A 19,553-nucleotide genomic window follows, 5' to 3' on the forward strand; every position below is an offset into this window, starting at 1 on the left:
GAAGGGTTTTTAACGCTGTGTACAACCACTCAATGGAAGATCGGTCGGAGGCCTTGTTGAGAAGGCCTTTGACCGACTGGAATGGGATTATTTATTTTTTTGTCTGGGGAAATTTGGGTTTGGAACGAAATTTGTATCCTGGATTAGGCTTCTGTACTCGTCTCCACAAGCGTTAGTTAGAACCAATAACATAAATTCGGAATATTTTCACTTGTTTCGATCTACCAGGCAGGGCTGTCCCTTGAGCCCGCTGTTGTTTGCGGTGGCCATGGAACCTCTTTCGGCTGCGCTGAAATGTCACCCTGATTTACGTGGTATAGTGCGACATGGTGTGGAGCTGAAAGTCGGACTCTATGCAGATGATCTTTTGTTATTTCTTTCGGATTTATCTCGCTCTATCCCTGCAGCTCTCACTGTTTTAAGTGATTTTAGTGAAATTTCTGGGTATAAACTGAATTTTGGGAAGAGCGAAATATTTCCTGTAAATCAGCTAGCCAAAGGATATCCGTTAGAGAACTTCCCATTTAAAGTATCTAAATCAGGGTTTGTCTATCTTGGAGTCTATGTGGCTGACACGTGGAGTAACCTTCGTAAGATGAATTTTAACTCGCTGCTTGTGCAGCTCAAGCAGGACTTTCAAAGATGGTCCTTGCTTAATCTTTCCGTTCCGGCTCGAATAAACGCGGTTAAAATGAACATTCTCCCCCGTTTTCTTTATTTGTTCCAGTGCATTCCGATGTTTCTCCCTCTTTCTTTTTTCAAATCTGTGGACAGCCTTATTATAGATTTTATATGGAATAAAAAGAAATCCAGGCTGCGCTATAAAACTCTACAGAGACCCAAAGAACTGGGTGGAATGGCTCTCCCTAATATATTATACTATTACTGGGCAGCGAACATTAAAAACCTTTCATATTGGCTCCGCGGTGGGAACACTGATAGCATTCCATTGTGGCTCGCTGTCGAAGCCAACTCCGTTAAACCGGTGACATTGAAATCCTTACTGTTTTCACCACTTCTGTCATCCACCTCTCCATATTTACGAAATTCTGTGGTATTCTCGTGTCTCAGAATTTGGAACCAATTCAGAGAATATTTTGGGCTACAGGCGCCTTCCTGTCAGGCTCCAATTTCGCTTAATCATGCCTTCCCTCCCTCTCTATTGGATAATACATTCACTACCTGGACTAGGCTGGGCATAGAAACATTTGAGGATTTATATATGGATTCAATTTTTGCTTCCTTTCAACAGTTAGTTGGAAAGTATTCATTGCCTAATGGTGATTTCTTTAGATATCTTCAAATTCGCAGTTATGTCCGCTCACTTTGGCCAAGCTTCCCTACACTCCCTGCCGCCTCTGCGTTAGACACCTTTTTAACACCTTTGCCGTCATTAAAGGGTGCAATAACGACAGTCTATTCCAACATTTACAAAATCAGTTCAGACCCCACCTTAAACACCCTGAAAGCGGTTTGGGAGTCGAGCTTGGGAATGAGTATATCTGAGGAGGTCTGGAGAGAAGTCTTACATAGGACACACAAATCTTCAATTTGTGCAAAACATAGTTATACTCAGTGCCGGATCCTACAAAGGGCCCATTATACTAAAGCTTGGCTGGCCAAATTATTTGATACAGTCTCATCCACTTGCGATCGATGTAAGCAGGCTCCAGCCGATTATGTCCACATGTTCTGGTCATGCACTTCATTAACTTCATATTGGTCTGACATTTTTTCTGTTTTATCCAAGGTCACTGAGTTAGATATTGTTGTAAATGCCTTGACTGCCTTGTTTGGTGTAGTTCCATCTGCACGTTCTCTTCCTCCCCTGAAGAGAGACCTCATTGCATTTTCAACCTTTTTGGCCAGGAGGCTAATTCTCTTGCGATGGAAATCTTCAGTACCGCCTACGCAAGGCTATTGGATTAAAGAGATGCTGTATTTTCTCAAATTGGAGAAAATTAGACTGACACTCGGTGGATCATCTGGGTCCTTTGAAAATACTTGGAACCCTTTTTTGTTATATGTTAGGAGCACAGATTGTCATCTTGGTTTAAATTTTTGAAATATGCCTGAAAACTCTCAGAATATAGATGTACACTTTGGTTATGTAGCCTTTGTTCATAACAATACATGGGTCGGAGATATGTGCCGGGGGTTTTAGGGGTCGGGGGGTGGGTTTCGGTATGTTTTCTTTTTTTCTTTTTTTTTTTTTGTTTTTTGTTTTTTTGGGGTTTTTTTTGTTTTTTGTTTGTTTGTTTGTTTGTTTGTTTGTTTGTTTGTTTGTTTGTTTTTGGGGTTGTCGTTCTGTTTGGTTGTTGTATAAAAATAAAAGTTAAGGGGGATTTGATGAACTGATGATGGGCACATCTACTGCTGATTGCCTCTTTAATGTGGATTGTCCCACTTGCTTCTGATCCCCATAAAAAAAAATTTAAAAAAATTCAGTACGTAACACAGATGGACTCGGACCACAAATACGATGTTTTGCTCATGTGGTAAACATACCTGCTAAGAGAGCAGTAGCAATCAACAGTGTGCCCCGCCTCACATTACAAACAGTAAAGATTGTTCTCAGCATTTTTATACAAAATTTCTTCAGATCAGTAAGAAGTAAGCACATAAATAGTATGCACTATAATGCATGTTTATATGATGGCATTGTTAGTTTTGCTTGTTAGCAAAATTAAAAAAAAAAAATAAAAAAAAAACACTTGTATTTTTTGTTTCGGAGCATTAAATGTATTTAATCGAATCGAAAACTGTGTCCCTTGTATCGAAAATCGTACTGAACTGTGACTTAATTGTATCGTTGCATCCCTAGTATGCTGACACATATGCTGGTGAGAAACAAAGTGAGGCATATTTCACTGAGGCCATGTCTACACGTGGTAGGGTATATTAGCAAAAAAAAAGAACTTTTTTCTACGATGTGGCCTATCATCCACACGCACACGCATTTTTTGGAGGGATATTAAAAACCTCTACTAAAGTGAAAATGTACGAATTCTGCATTTGTAGCGCCATCACATGGACCCTGATAACTGAAGATTTAACCGTGAAAACATCCCTGTCTGTGACAATCTTTGTTCCTAAGTGACACATAAACCAATGTTTACATTTAGTCAACATGGATGTGGGTTTAGATCTAATTATTAGACTCTATTAGATTATATGTGCTATGTGCTATGAGTCTTCATGAGCATCGGCATAAAAAAGTTGTTCCTTTATAAAATCACAATTCTTTTTTATGTAAGTATAACAAAACTTGAAATGACGATAAAATTCTCAGATTTTTACGCTAAAAATCACCAAATGCAGAGATAATCACCTGTATTTTCAGGATCAATAAAAATATTTAGCATATCGTATCAGTTTTTGCCCAAAATAGCAACTTAAATTTTTGTCATTTAGTGCAATTTTGACATATGTTTTTCACAGCTAATAAATCACTCAAGTTTCACATCAAAAACTTAAGACTTAATGAAAGCATGCAGAACAATCTTAATTTTATTGAACAAAAGCAAAATATCAATTTTTCTATATACAATGGCAACTTATTGAAATTACTGAATTCCGATGTCACAATTGCATAATTTTGTCTGCTATCTGGCCCTCGTCTTTCACCAATCACATAGCCACTTGGCCTATGGCTTCCTGGACTTGTACAAGTCCCTGTCCCTAGCCGTCTCTTTCCTGCCCTCCTTGACTCTGCTCCCCTTCCTGCCGGTCGGCCACTCCAAGGCCTTGTTCTCCTTCGCTTTTGAAGTCACATCCTAGGAGAAGTTCGTACAAAAACAGTTGAAGGGGGGACCTGCTGATGTGCGGTAAAATGGTGTTGGCCAGCCTCTGCCCCTCCTGGCACCTGCACCCCTGCAAGGTCGGGTCTGAGCCACAGAGGAGTTGGCCTGGACCTTCCTGGCCAGGTAGCCGGCATAGTTGCCGACTGCGGCGAGGAGCAACTCCTCCGTCGGCGGGTCTGGCTGATCGTCGGCCAGCTCCCTGGCAAGCTCGGCCCACACGTCACCGGGGAAGAACCAAACAGGCTTTAGCAAGTGCAGGTACAGGGCCAGCCTGTTGCTGACCATGAAGCTCTTTACGCTGGTCCAGTAGCTCCCGTTCTTTCCAATCATCAGCACATTGGCCATGGTGGGCAGCACTCCCAGCACAGGATCATATGGAAAGAAAGGAACTGCCTGTTCTGCTCTATGGCATCCTTGTCCAGGGAGATTCTGAAAGGAAAATCAAATCACAATCAAGTCACAAAACAGAGCTTTTTAAGAAAATTGAAAATTCTTGTAAAAAAAAAAAAAAAAAAAAAAAAAAGCGGAAATCCTGGAATTTTAAAAAATACATATGAATGTAAAACACTCTACATTCTTGGTTAAAAGTAAAAAAAAAAAACTGGGCAGCTATCATTCGTTTTACCAAAATATTTCAAACTATTAAGCTATTGTGTGATCCAACGTGGCGGCCGTAACAAAACAACAAACTTTTTAGGTTGAAAATTCTTGTAAATAAATGCACAAAACCCGGGTATTTTATAGATATGAACGTGAAACACTTTAAATTCTTGGTTAAAAGCAAAAAAATGGGCAGCCATTATTCATTTTACGTAAATATTTCAAGCTAACATTAGGCTAATTTTTTCCATTCATTTCATTGTATTAACATTTCAAAGTGCATGCATGGTGCGAAAAATATAATTACCTTGAATCCTTGACCAAATCACTTTTGAGACACTCGTGCCTGCTTGTATGCACTAAAACTTTCGTCCTGTTTCCGTTTCCACCTAAATCCGGTGTTAGAACGCAGCATGTGCTTGAGTTCATCACAGCTCTACCTGCCTGCGTCGGCCTCTTCCGGGAAGGCGCGGCGCAATATCTACAGGAGCTGTCCCGTTAACTGATAGTGAAGTCTTTGCTCTAGCATTGTTGCATATTGAGGAATACAACACAAGTGAAGGACGAGACAAAATTATCCACAATTATTTTCGCGCTTTGTTATGAATGTTATGATTTAAAAGCAAATGAATATATATGGCTGTGGATGCTTTTTTTCTACAAACGTGGTGGTGTAGACGTAATTCCTTTTTCAGGACGTATGAGGCCAGGATCCTCGCTTTAAAAAAAACCCTGCTAGGTGTAGACGTGGCCTTAGTCAGTGGACTGAAGGCGTGACATGTCCAGGACAGGGCTGCAGCTTCCCCTGGTGTTGAGGTGGGAAAAAAGTGTTTTGGTAGATTCTTTTTTGTTGATGTTAAAAATAAATAAAATTTATTGAAACAATAGCGTATTTAACTTAATAATTAACTATAATAGATAAATATACAGTCAGGACCGAACTCAAGGCAGGACTCAGATGCGGTTAAAAAGAGACTTTAGTTTACAAACCCTCCGTCAGGGTCAAAAATGAACAAAGGATCTCAAACAAAAATCCACTCCACCATGGAGGACAAAAACACCATCAAAAAACAAAGTAGCAAAAAAACTTAAAGGCCTTACAAAATTCTTGATTCACATGGTGACTTTGGCTGTGGATAACAGCAGGTTCTGATGATGCGTCAGCAGACAAAGCCACTCTGGAACAAAACAAAGAGGACAGAAGTTAAAGGGCAACTGAAGACCTTTCCGGATTTTGGTGTAATTTTACGAATATAAACTTTGGACGAGTTCGTCAAAACAACCATGACATTATCAACACGTAATTGCAAGGATAATTTGCGTTTTTTTTTTTTAGTTTTTTTGCACTCCGTTAATGGTCCCTTTGCAAACCCGGAAGTGTGACGTAGATTCCCCGACGCAACAGAGAAGACTATCCACAGCTAGCATAGCAGCGACAACGATGTCAGTGATATTTCCACCAAAGGTATCCATTCAGGATGGCTCTTTCCAATGGCAAAGGCTCCCAGGAAAGATGAACTACAATTAATCCCTACATGTTTGAACCTGAGGCGTCAGATGACGGCGATTTGCGTGACACAGCACATATCGTCATGACGCCAATTGACAGCTTGACACTTCACGAACGGGAGAGTGAGTGGTAAGCCTAAGTCCAGCATCGTGATTTTTTATTTGAGAGAATGCGATTACATGGTTGTATATTTTTCCATGCTCTCCACATAGCTAAAACTGGATATTAGGTAACGGGACAGCTCCTACCGATCTAAATATGGTAAAGCTAGCCCAAATGTGGCTAAATGAATTATATGTTATTGATTTTTCAAAATAAATGACAAAACGATTTTATTTTCCAGGTGTTGCTGTAAACCAGTGATGTCCAAATTATTCCACATAGGGCCGCAGTGGTTGCTGGATTTCATTCCTACCAAAGAAGACGCCATCTTTTCACCAATCTGGTGTCTCACAAGTGTAATCATTTGATTGCAGTCAGGTGCTGCTTGTTTTAGCACAAACGTCATTGGTTAAACTGTCTGTGCTCAATTGGTAGGAACAAAAACTAGAACCCACAGCGGCCCTTGAGGACAGGTTTGGACACCCATGCTGTAAACCGTCAAGTAATTACCCTTCCAAGAGTATGCCTGTGTCGTCAGGAGATCCCAGACGTGAGAGCCAAACTTGAGGAGGCTGAAGCACTGACAGGGGCATGGATTACATTAAAAAAATAAAACCATAAATTGTAAACAACATTGACACAATTTCTTTACTGTTTAATGTATTCTATTGGTATATAATATATTGTAATTATATTACATTCTGAAAAAATATTCAATAGGCCACAATATTAAATGATACCAGATTTATGTTGAATGAGCATCAGCTTTCGCTGTCAGATTGTGACGCAACATAGAAAGCTAAGTTATACCAAGCACACAATAGCACACATCAAAGAACATAAATTTAGTAAGCAACATTAAGTTAGTTAGCAATACAAAGTTAGGATAGCAACGGACTAGCGCAACATTGAAAAATTATTATGGCATTGCGAAATATGTACAGTGGGGAGAACAAGTATTTGATACACTGCCGATTTTGCTGGTTTTCCCACTTGCAAAGCATGTAGAGGTCTCTAATTTGTATCATAAGTTCTCTTCAACTGTAAGGGACGGAATCTAATACAAAAAAACAGAAAATCACGTTGTATGAGTTTTAAATAATAAATTTGCATTTAATTGCATGAAATAAGTATTTGATAGATCACAAAAATCGAACTTAATATTTGGTACCGAAACCTTTGTTTGCTATTACAGATACCAAACGTTTCCTGTAGTCCTTGACAAGGTTTGCACACACTGCAGCAGGGATTTTGGCCCACTCCTCCATGCAGATCTTCTCCAGAGCCTTCAGGTTTCGGGGCTGCTGCCGGGCAACACGGACTTTCAGCCTCCTCCATAGATTTTCTATCGGGTTCAGATCTGGTGACTGGCTAGGCCACTCCAGGACCTTAAGATGCTTCTTACGGAGCTACTCTTTAGTTGCCTTGGCTGTGTGCTTTGGGTCGTTGTCATGCTGGAAGACCCAGCCATGACCCATCTTCAATGCCCTTGCTAAAGGAAGGAGGTTGTCAGCCAAGATCTGGCGATACATAGCCCCATCCATCCTCCCCTCAATACGGTGCAGTCGTCCTGTACCCTTGGCAGAGAAGCAGCCCCAAAAAATGATGTTTCCTCCTCCATGTTTCACGGTTGGGATGGTGTTCTTGGGGTTGTACTCATCCTTCTTTTTCCTCCAAACACGACGAGCCGAGTTTAGACCAAACAGTTCAGTTTTGTTCTCATCCGACCACATGACCTTCTCCCATTGCTCCTCTGGATCATCCTCTGGATCAGGGGTGGGCAATTAATTCCACAAAGGGCCGCAGTGGGTGCGGGTTTTTGTTCATACCCATCATGAGGACAGCCTTTCACCAATCTGGTTTCTTACAAGTGCAATCAGTTGATTGCAGTCAGGTGCTCCTTGTTTCCACTGAAACCTCATTGGTTATACTGTGTGTGCTGAATCAGTTGGAACAAAGACCAGGACCCACTGCGGCCCTCGAGGACCGGTTTGCCCACCCCTGCTCTGGATGGTCAGTGGCAAACTTCAGACGTGTCTGGACATGCACTGGCTTCAGCAGCGGGACCTTGCGTGTGCTGTAGGATTTTAATCCATGACGGCGTGATGTGTTTCCAATGGTTTTCTTCGAGACTGTGGTTCCAGCTCTCTTCAGGGCATTGACCAGGTCCTGCCGTGTAGTTCTGGGCTGATCCCTCACCTTCCTCATGATCGGTGATGCCCCACGAGGTGAGATCTTGCATGGAGCCCCAGAACGAGGCAGATTGACCGTCAACTTGAACTTCTTCCATTTTCTAATAATCGCTCCAACAGTTGTTACCTTCTCACCAAGCTGCTTGCTTATTTTCCTGTAGCCCATCCCAGCCTTGTGCAGGTCTATTATTTTATCCCTGATGTCCTTACACAGCTCTTTGGTCTTGGCCATTGTGGAGAGGTTGGAGTTTGTTTGTTTGAGCATGTGAACAGTTGTCTTTTATACAGGTAACAAGTTCAAACAGGTGCAGTTACTTCCGATAATGAGTGGAGAACAGGAGGGGTTCTTAAAAAAGAACTAAGAGCCGAAATATTTACTAGTTGGTGATGTATCAAATACTTATTTCATGCAGTTAAATACAAATTTATTATTTAAAACTTATACAATGTGATTTTCTGGATTTTTGTATTAGATTCCGTCCCTCACAGTTGAAGAGAACTTATGAAACAAATTACAGACCTCTACATAGCGTGCAAGTGGGAAAACCAGCAAAATCGGCCGTGTATCAAATACTTGTTCTGCCGAATGTATTTACTCTTTTCTGTAGCATTAAGTGTTCTCTATACAAAGATAAATCATTATCATTAAAATTTGAAGGTAACTTGATTTTTCTTTTAAAAAACTGTGTACTGTATATATGACTAATTTATGATTTCATGTCATCAAAATTTGCTACATTTGCGAAGTCATCGTCATCTGATGTCGCAGACGGAAGAAATTCAGCATCTGGCAGGCCTCATAGGATCTCTTCAGTCGTCATCGCTGGACACCGCATCACTTGGGTCATCATATGACTCGACGCACTCTCTCTTGAGTTTGGGAAACTGGGTGTCGACTGACTTGCAACACTTTTTTCATCGTTTTGAGGGTTTCCGCCGCTTAATTTTTTATGTTTGGCTTCCTGGTGGAGAAAAAAAAAAAAATCACAGCAGCATGAAAATATTGGATGAATTCTAATTTTAATTTAATAATAATTTCTTGGTGATCAAATAATAATGCCCCAGTCAAAGCAGCATCTATTTGATGCTATTGTTCCCGCTTCAAATTGGCAGACCTTGATGTTGATGTTGTAGTACAATAGTTATTGTTTTATTGAGATGTATTTGATACATTAAGGCCTGGCAGGTTTTATATATAGACTTTATATTTACCCTGTGACAGGCCAAAAAAACAATGAGCCAAGGACCTATTTGGTGCTGGGGACATTTGAATTTACATAATACCTATTGATATAGTGATAAAATCACATGAGTAGACCTGTCAGCAAACCTATCTACTTATGACAGGGCAACAGCTACAGCAAAAAATGTCGCGCTTCAACAAACAGGCAGTAGGAGTCCCCGTCGTTTATCAACAGAAGTGCATCAAATTTTAGAATCGGAGGGTCTACTTACGTCTTTGTAAAACCAAGGTTGCATTGTTGTAGGTTTTCAAAGCTGTCGTCGCTGAAATGATGAAAACAATGAGCCGATTGGGGACCTGTATGCATGCTCACAAAAACGGTCCAAACCTTTGCAGAAGAAGTTTTTTTTAGACCACTCATAGAGTCTCGAGTCTTCCTGTGAGCAATTCATCGCTACACATCGAGATGGCATGACGAATCTCGCGAGTAAAACATAGAAAATGTTTACAATATATGGTGAGGATAGCATGGTGCTATATTTCTGTGTTCAGAGTGGTGGCGAGGCTCCCTGGAAGTTATGTCATCAGGTAGCGGTCGGCAGGGCGGCGCGTCCCTCGTTGCTATGGTGTTGCTATGGCCATAACTCAAAAACTACGCAATCAATCATTATTATTATTTTTTTTTAATGTGACTTTTTGAGACAGCGAATGATGCATTTAATACAATTCAACTGAGTAAAACACTCGAGCGAAATCCGAAAAGCTCTTCAGTTGCCCTTTAATGGGGGACAGGTGGAACCAATTGGTGATTAGGGAAATAAAGCAGGAAATGACCATGACACGACAATCTTCAGCACAATGTGACATATACAGTATATTTCGAAGTTGTTGTTTTTTTTGTTAATAACATGGTCACCACCTGCCACCTTGCTTGCTACCGAATCACGTTGAATAAGGCGCTACTGGAATGGAAAAGTTAACTGTTGACTGAGGAAGGGTTAACATGGCGCAAATACGAATTAAAGGACATGCATAGTAGCCATATTATAGTTTGTTACTGCTGTTGAGCTGCCGCCGTGCAGAACGCTGTTGGATATTCTTGAGCAATTAATTTTAGTGTTGTGAAAAGGCAGGTGGTAATGGGACCTTTTAGTTTTCAAATGTGTTCGTGTAATTGCGCCGTTGAGCTGTTGGATTTGCATTATCATACACGGGCTCTTTTATTTCCAATACAAAAACTCCAACACACACTGCTGGTGAAGTAGAACGCTGTCTTTGTTACTAACCCACTAGTAGTACATAAACTATCCAGTACTGGTGTGTACTGCCATTGTGCATGCCTTGTATGGAGAAAACACCGAAAAGGCTGTTTTTAGATAGGAAAAACTAAAAAAATACTACCAAAAACAAAAAAAACATAAACATGCTCCCTCCCAAACTTTATAGTAAGTGATGCATTCAAAAGAAATGGTAGTAGCAGCAATATAATATTGTGCCTGACTCTTTCCAGTGATTCGGGTGACCGTAAGCACATCTACAATATTCTGTCTTCGCTGGGTGTTCTACCGTCCGAGTTGGACTGTGACATCGTGGGTCTCGTCTGCGAGAGCGTTTCCACTCGCTCGGCTCACATGTGCGGCGCAGGCTTGGCCGGCGTCATCAACTTGATGCGGGAGCGACGCGGTTTAGAGGCCCTCACCATTACCGTGGGGGTGGACGGTTCCGTATACAAGCTGCACCCATGGTGAGACCATCTGCCTAAGACACACCAAATATATTTTAGTTAGGGATGTACCGAAAGCAAAATTCAAGGCTGACACCGAAAACCAAATATTAGAAACACTTGGCTGAAAAACTGAAAAGCCAGAAAATACACATGCATATAATTCATTCTTAAAAAAAAAAAAAAAAATCATTATTCGGTTATTACTGCCCTTTGCCTTGGCATTAGTTCTTCAACCCTAGAGGCTCGAGGAATTTCATTTGACAGCTGCTGATTCTGAAACCCCATGGGATGGTGCAGTGGCGGTTCTAGGATTTTTCTGAAACGGGCAAAGTGTTGATGCCATCTTTGTTCAGTGTTTGTTTTGGTAAACACGGCAATATGCAGATTATCCTGCATAAGGCGGTAAAAACATCTGGTAAGAAATACTATAGGTAAAAACCGGTCAAATTTGTAATAATTCAAATTTAATCATAATGTGTGTAAGTAAGGATACAATTCATGGAGCAGTAAATGTAATCACTTTTTTGAAAAGCCACTTTAAAAACAAAATTAGCATTAATATTTAACATGCTCTAGAAACATTATCTCATTCGCGCTCACTTCAGAAAAGAATAATTCGCCGATTGCAATGCTTTCTAATAAAATGGGAACCGGGGCACCCATTCAAATTAGAGAGGAGGCCCTTGTGGTTCCCCCTTACAACCGCCACTAGGAGGGTGCGTTCCCGGTGGCAGTGAACTCTGGCGACATTATAGCATTCTGTTTGGGGGACGCAGACACACATGTCACGCAACGTTTGGGACACTCGAAAAATGGGTATCATGCTTCAAATTGCTAAGCTAAATAAGATCTTAATGTACGTTTGTCCGGAAATGTAGTTCACAACGTAAGCGGAGTTTAAGGGGGGGACCACACCCACCCTGGTGGCCGAGAGTTGTCATTGCAAGTAATTGACTTTCATATATATAGTATATATACAATCACCAGCCACTTTATTAGGTACACCTGTCTAACTGCTCGTTAACACTTAATTTCTAATCACCCGAACACATGCCGGCAACTCAGTGCATTTAGGCATGTAGATATAGTTTAAGACAATCTCCTGCAGTTCAAACCGAGCATCAGTATGGGGAAGAAAGGTGATTTGAGTGACTTTGAACATGGCATGGTTGTTGGTGCCAAAGGGCTGGTCTGAGTATTTCAGAAACTGCTGATCTAATGGGATTTTCACAGACAACCATCTCTAGGGTTTACAGAGAATGGTCCAAAAAAGAAAAAATATCCAGTGAGCGGCAGTTCTGTGCGCGGAAATGCCTTGTTGATGCCAGAGGTCAGAGGAGAATGGCCAGAATGGTTCGAGTTGATAGAAAGGCAACAGTGACTCAAATAACCACCCGTTACAACCAAGGTAAGCAGAAGAGCATCTCTGAACGCACAGTACGTCGAACTTTGAGGAAGATGGGCTACAGCAGCAGAAGACCACGCCAGGCACCACTCCTTTCAGCTAAGAATAGGAAACTGAGGCTACAATTTGCACAAGCTCATCGAAATTGGACAGTAGAAGATTGGAAAAACGTTGCCTGGTCTGATGAGTCTCGATTTCTGCTGCGACATTCGGATGGTAGGGTCAGAATTTGGTGTCAACAACATGAAAGCATGGATCCATCCTGCCTTGTATCAACGGTTCAGGCTGGTGGTGTAATGGTGTGGGGAATATTTTTATTGGCACTCTTTGGGCCCCTTGGTACCAAATGAGCATCGTTGGAACGCCACAGCCTACCTGAGTATTGTTGCTGACTCACCGCCCACTTTATTAGGTACACGGTACACGTACAAATAACGGGTTGGACCCCCTTTTGCCTTCAGAACTGCCTCAATTCTTCGTGGCATAGATTCAACAAGGTGCTGGAAGCATTCTTCAGAGAGTTTGGTCCATATTGACATGATGGCATCACACAGTTGGTGCAGATTTGTCGGCTGCACATCCATGATGCGAATCTCCCGTTCTACCACATCCCAAAGATGCTCTATTGGATTGAGATCTGGTGACTGTGGAGGCCATTTGAGTACAGTGAACTCATTGTCATGTTAAAGAAACCAGTCTGAGATGATTCTAGCTTTATGACATGGCGCATTATCCTGTTGAAAGTAGCCATCAGAGGTTGGGTACATTGTGGTCATAAAGGGATGGACATGGTCAGCAAAAATACTCAGGTAGGCTGTGGCGTTCCAACGATGCTCAATTGGTACCAAGGGGCCCAAAGAGTGCCAAGAAAATATTCCCCACACCATTACACCACCAGCCTGAACCGTTGATACAAGGCAGGATGGATCCATGCTTTCATGTTGTTGACGCCAAATTCTGACCCTACCATCCAAATGTAGTAGCAGAAATCGAGACTCATCAGACCAGGCAACATTTTTCCAATCTTCCACTGTCCAATTTCGATGAGCTTGTGCAAATTGTACCCTCAGTTTCCTCTTCTTAGCTGAAAGGAGTGGCACCCAGCGTGGTCTTCTGCTGCTGTAGCCCATCTGCCTCAAAGTTCGACGTACTGTGCGTTCAGAGATGCTCTTCTGCCTATCTTGGTTGTAACGGGTGGTTATTTGAGTCACTGTTGCCTTTCTATCAGCTCGAACCAGTCTGGCCATTCTCCTCTGACCTCTGGCATCAACAAGGCATTTCCGCCCACAGAACTGCCGCTCAATGGATACTTTTTATTTTTTGGACCATTCTCTGTAAACCCTAGAGATGGTTGTGCGTGAAAATCCCAGTAGATCAGCAGTTTCTGAAATACCCAGACTAGCCCTTCTGGCACCAACAACCATGCCACGTACAAAGTCACTCAAATCACCTTTCTTCCCCATACTGATGCTCGGTTTGAACTGCAAGAGATTGTCTTAAACCATGTCTACATGCCTAAATGCACTGAGTTGCCGCCATGTGATTGGCTGATTAGAAATTAAGTGTTAATGAGCAGTTGGACAGGTGTACCTAATAAAGTTGCCGGTGAGTGTGTGTATGTATGTATAAATGTATATATATATATATATATATATATATATTTTTTTTTTTTTTTTTTTTTTTTTTTTTTAAATATATATATAAGTTGTAAAGCAACAAAATGAGTGAAATGAACAAAAAAGATATTTTCATAATGGGTCAAAGTTATTTTTTGAACAGATCATGTGACTAGTACCTTAGACAGTCATTTGCCTTGCATATTATCCCCCAACACACACACACACACACACACAAATTGGGGAGGGCAATTTTATTTTTTAAATGATTTTTTTTTTTTTTTGATTGAAAATATTTTTTTATGATTGAAGCAACTTTTTGGGGGATTGAATGACACAAATCTCCTACCCATAATATGGCCCAAACACAAAAAAGGATTGCTAAAATCAAAGAAAACTTTTTAAATGAAAAATTAAGTGTGTAAATTCACATTTTTGAGCCTCAAATATTTTTTCGCATTCAAAAACTTTTTTTTTCTATGATTAAATGTTGGGTCTAAAACTCGTTATTTAACTTAGTTATTTACCCAAGACAAGCTGACAAAAAGCAGGGCATAAAGTGAGACAGAGTCAGAGTGTTCGATCATCATAATTGAATAATAAAGACACAAATGTCCTAGCCAAAATGTGGCCCAAACACAAAACATTACTTCAATCAAAAAAGTTGCTTGAATCAGAAAAAAAAAAAAAAATCAAATAAAAATAGCTTTTTTTTTTTTTTTTCAAATTTATTTTTGCATTCAAACACATTTTTTTGATTAAAGTGACTTTTTTTAATTGAAAAAATATATTTTGATTGATGTAACTATTTTTTTTTGATTGAAGCAACTTTTTTTTGATCGAATAATGAAGACACAAATCTACCTCCATATGGCTCCGCCCGGGGGATAACATTTTTTGATTGAGGTAACTACATTGGCACGACACCGGCTGGCGTACCATATTCAATGGATGGTGATTTTGGCGAAAAGCATAGCTGTCCTGCTAGCAGCCTGATTTAGAATTTGCCTCAAAAGTGATGGGAAACAAAAAAAACACTCATTCTCAACTTATTATTATAAATATTCTTCTAAGTTAATTTTATTGCTGACACTGCGTTTCACGGTCATCAACATGTTGTGCCCCCCCCGCCTCAACAGTCAAACTCCACCTATGGTTCACAACAAAAAGCTATTTCATTTTCGCCAAAACTAGTAAAACTCTTTACTATTAGACTATTTATTATTAGGCTATTATAACTCTCCTACTACTTAAAATAAGACTCAGTACTTTCGTGCGTAACACGTGTATTCGATCTGGAACCAGGCGAGTGGGCCGAGTTCCAGCGCGAGCTGATCGAAGTCTCTGCTTTAAACGACAACTGGCAGATGGGGTGTGGAGGTCGCGGAAAAAGTGACTAAAAGAGGAAGTGGTTGTGCTATAAATGTATTGTACTCAACAATAGTGAATGCACATATACTGTATGCATTTAAATACTACTTAATTGTATACTGTTTGCTTGTTTGAACTCCAAACTACTCACGCACGGGCTCAAATGCCCTGTACTCGATGTGACGCGAGACATCAATGGAAAGCAACTTCAGAAGAAGCGTGTAGCGGCGATGAAGCAAAAAAAATTTTTTAATTTTCCTTCATTTAATAACTTTAACATTTCTTTGAGACCTTGAAATACTTTCAAACCGCAGACATGTTGGCTGTGAGCCAGTAGTGTTAGCGAGACAGCGTGTTTTGATGATGTCATCACAAGAGTGCTAAGACTCACACTTTTCAGTGGTAAACTTTCTGCCCTTAAAGAGAAAACCGAAAATACAGTTTTAACTATTTTTGGCCGAAGGTTTTCATTGCCGAATTTTCGGTCACATCTCTAATTTTAGTACTAATTTAAAGTGAGATTTTGACTTATTTTTTGCATGTAGTTTCCGTGACAGGTTCCACAAAATAGTCAGAGAGCTGACGCCACACTGCAAGATCACCTTCATCCAATCAGAAGAGGGAAGCGGTCGGGGAGCGGCGCTGATCTCCGCTGTGGCCTGCAAGATGGCGGCCTCCATGATGACACGGTGAAAGGCGGACTTGGTGGGATGAAGGAACTCTCACTGTTGACAGGAAGAGATTTTATTTGTAATCGGTATTAACTCTTTGGCTACCATTGACAGTGATAGACGTCTAATCCATTGGGATGACTGAATCAAATGTATTGGTTTGCTCTGCAGTGATCTTGTTTTTATTGGAGAACTTTGGACAGATGTTGAACTCTTATATTACCTATCACGGTGCTAGACATCGACATTGATCCCTCGTTATATTGCGCCACAAACTTCGCGCCCTTAGTCCATTGCAGAATTTTTTTCAATAAAAACAAATTAATACAGTGTGTTATTTAAAAATGTTAAGATAATGCATGTATGCATGTACAAATCATTTTTTTCTTATATATATATATATATATATATATATATATATATACAGTATGTCATTTATAGTATAAATATTACATTTTCAGTGCTTAAAATCTATTTATTATTTGTTTTTTTTAGTTTTTTTTTTATTCTCTGGGGGAAAAAAGGGAAACTAAACATTTCTTATATGTTTCTCTTTCCGATGCGGTTCAATCTGATTTTTTTTCTTTTTTTTAGTGTAAATAAGCTCCGCCTTTACTTCGCGGATTTTCTATTTTTGTGTTGGGGGGGTCCCCATTAACTGCAAAAAACAAGGGATCACTGTAATCCATTCTGACTGGGAGGGGTTGGCCTTTGTTTGATATCTGCCAACCCTTCCCAGTCAGAATTGGAAATTTATTGCTGTCAGTGGCAGCTATTGAGTTAAATTATCTGTGTGTTTGGTCTTCAATGACAGAAGGACACCCCCCCCCCCAAAAAAATCCCGTTTTATATTGTGGACAATAGATGTCAGTGGCGTACTGTGCTTACTCTAGGTATGAAGATGAAGAGGAAACACAGACAGGTCTCAATTATTTGCAGTGTTGCACTCTAACTACACCATCTGAGACCAAGACGAAGAAGAGAGTTGAAACTGACCAAAATTTAGATAAGCTGAGTTTGAGACAAGACAAAAAAAAAAAAAAAATCGATTTTAATCATTTTAATGAAAAATATACTGTATTTTTAGTCTTAGCCCTGTATAGATCACTCACTGAAACAGAGGCGTTACTGAGTTGGGGGGGTGGTGGGAGGTGGGCAGTGCCCACCCACAGAACGCTTTGCCCACCCAAAGAAAACTGGATGTAGTACTAACGGCAGTCTGGGCACTGCGTATGGTATCCCATTCATATAGTACTGATGTGTTTTACGTTTTAACCTTTGCGTTGTTACCTCCTCTTTCACCTTAAAAAAAAAAAAGAAATGTTGGTTTTGTTCTTAGGGGGCGCTACACATATTTACGCATATTTTGATTTTTTTTTTTTTTTTACCTTTTATCAAAGTTTTCACCAGTGTTCACCTGGCTGTTGAGTTTGGTGAGTTTTGAAGCATTCTGAGGGGGTCAAAGTAGGGCTCAAAGCATCGGGACAAAGAAAGACTGCTAGGACGAGCTACATAGTGTATTTGGAATTTGTCTTTACACGGTATCAAAGATTGCACCAGTCTTGACCTCCTTGCCGATTTTGGTGCATTTTGAAGCATTCTAAGGGCTCAAATTGAGCTCAAAGGGGCTGCGGAACAAAGAATAGCTATAATGATAATAATAATAAAACCGAGAAAAAAAACCATATTCACCTGCATGTCCATACTGTTCAGTTATGGATGTGTTCTAAGTCAAATAAAATCAAATCAACTTTTATTTGTTTGGACCAAATCACAACAACGGTTATCTCAAGGAGAAAACAAAACATGTTTTAAGGTGCAGTAGCCCTACGCTGGATTTCGACATACTTGAGCATTGTAGGTTTTTTTTGTTTTCTTTTTTTCTTTCTAATTGTGCAAGTTCTCCCACTTGAAAATATTAGAGAGGCCTGTAATTGTCAACATGGGTAAACCTCAGTCATGAGAGACAGAATGTGAAAAAAAAAAAACAGAAAATCACATTGTTTGATTTTTAAAGAATTTATTTGCAAATCATGGTGGAAAATAAGTACAGTATTTGGTCAATACCAAAAGTTCATCTCAATACTTTGTTATGTACCCTTTGTTGGCAATAAGGGAGGCCAAACGTTTTCTGTAACTCTTCACAAGCTTTTCACACACTGTTGCTGCTATTTTGGCCCATTCCTCCATGCAGATCTCCTCTAGAGCAGTGATGTTTTGGGGCTGTCTTTGGGCAACATGGACTTTCATGGGGTTGAGATCTGGAGACTGGCTAGGCCACTCCAGGACCTTGAAATGCTTCTTACGAAGCCACTCCTTTGTTGCCCTGGCTGTGTGTTTGGGATCATTGTCATGCTGAAAGACCCAGCCACGTCTCATCTTCAATGCCCTTGCTGATGGAAGGAGATTTTCACTCAAATTCTCTCAATACATGACCCCATTCATTCTTTACTTTACACAGATCAGTAGTCCTGGTCCCTTTGCAGAAAAACAGCCCCAAAGCATGATGTCTCCACCCCCATTCTTCACAGTGGGTATGGTGTTCTTCAGTATTCTTTCCCCTCCAAACACGAGAACCTGTGTTTCTACCAAAAAGGTCTGTTTTGGTTTCATCTGACCATAGCACATTCTCTTCTAGCTCATCCAAATGCTCTCTAGCGAACCGCAGACGGGCCTGGATGTGTACTTTCTTCAGTAGGGGGACACGTCTGGCAGTGCAGGATTTGAGTCCCTGGCGGTGCATTGTGTTACTGATAGTAGCCTTTGTTACTGTGGTCCCAGCTCTCTGTAGGTCATTCACTAGGTCCCCCCGTGTGGTTCTGGGATTTTTGCTCACAGTTCTTGTTATCATTTTGACCCCACAGGGTGAGATCTTGCATAGAGCCCCAGATCGAGGGAGATTATCAGTGGTCTTGTATGTCTTCCATTTTGTAATAATTGCTCCCACAGTTGATTTCTTTACACCAAGCATTTTACCCATTGCAGATTCAGTCTTCCCAGCCTGGTGCAGGTCGACAATTTTGTCTCTTGTGTCCTTCGACAGCTCTTTGGTCTTGGCCATAGTGGAGTTTGGAGTGTGACTGACTGAGTTTGTGGGCAGGTGTCTTTTATACCGATAATGAGTTAAAACAGGTGCCATTAATTCAGGTAACGAGTGGAGCCTCGTTAGACCTCGTCAGAAGAATGAGAATGAGCGGCACATAAAATGAATGAGTGAATGAATACTGTATATACAGTGCCCGCCATAATTATTGGCACCCCTGAAAAAGATGTGTTTTTTAGCTTCTAATATTTTTTTTATTCAAATAATATGGGACCTTAATAGAAAAAAAGAGAACAATCCAACCTTCAATACAAGTGCATTCATTCAGTGG

The 19,553-nt window shown here is 40.5% G+C and overlaps 1 protein-coding gene across 1 annotated transcript in view; it reads left to right on the plus strand.

Moving 5' to 3' along the window:
- Positions 1 to 16,201, plus strand: part of LOC130913039 (hexokinase-4-like) — a 196,063-nt gene extending 179,862 nt beyond the window's left edge. Inside the window, exons 12-13 of the mRNA XM_057831303.1 lie at positions 10,901 to 11,134; positions 16,054 to 16,201. Coding sequence (XP_057687286.1) covers positions 10,901 to 11,134; positions 16,054 to 16,201 — 382 coding nt within the window. The remainder of the gene's footprint in view (positions 1 to 10,900; positions 11,135 to 16,053) is intronic.
- Positions 16,202 to 19,553: the final 3,352 nt, after the last annotated feature.

This window comes from Corythoichthys intestinalis, chromosome 3 (genome assembly GCF_030265065.1).
Source record: "Corythoichthys intestinalis isolate RoL2023-P3 chromosome 3, ASM3026506v1, whole genome shotgun sequence".
NCBI lineage: Eukaryota > Metazoa > Chordata > Actinopteri > Syngnathiformes > Syngnathidae > Corythoichthys > Corythoichthys intestinalis.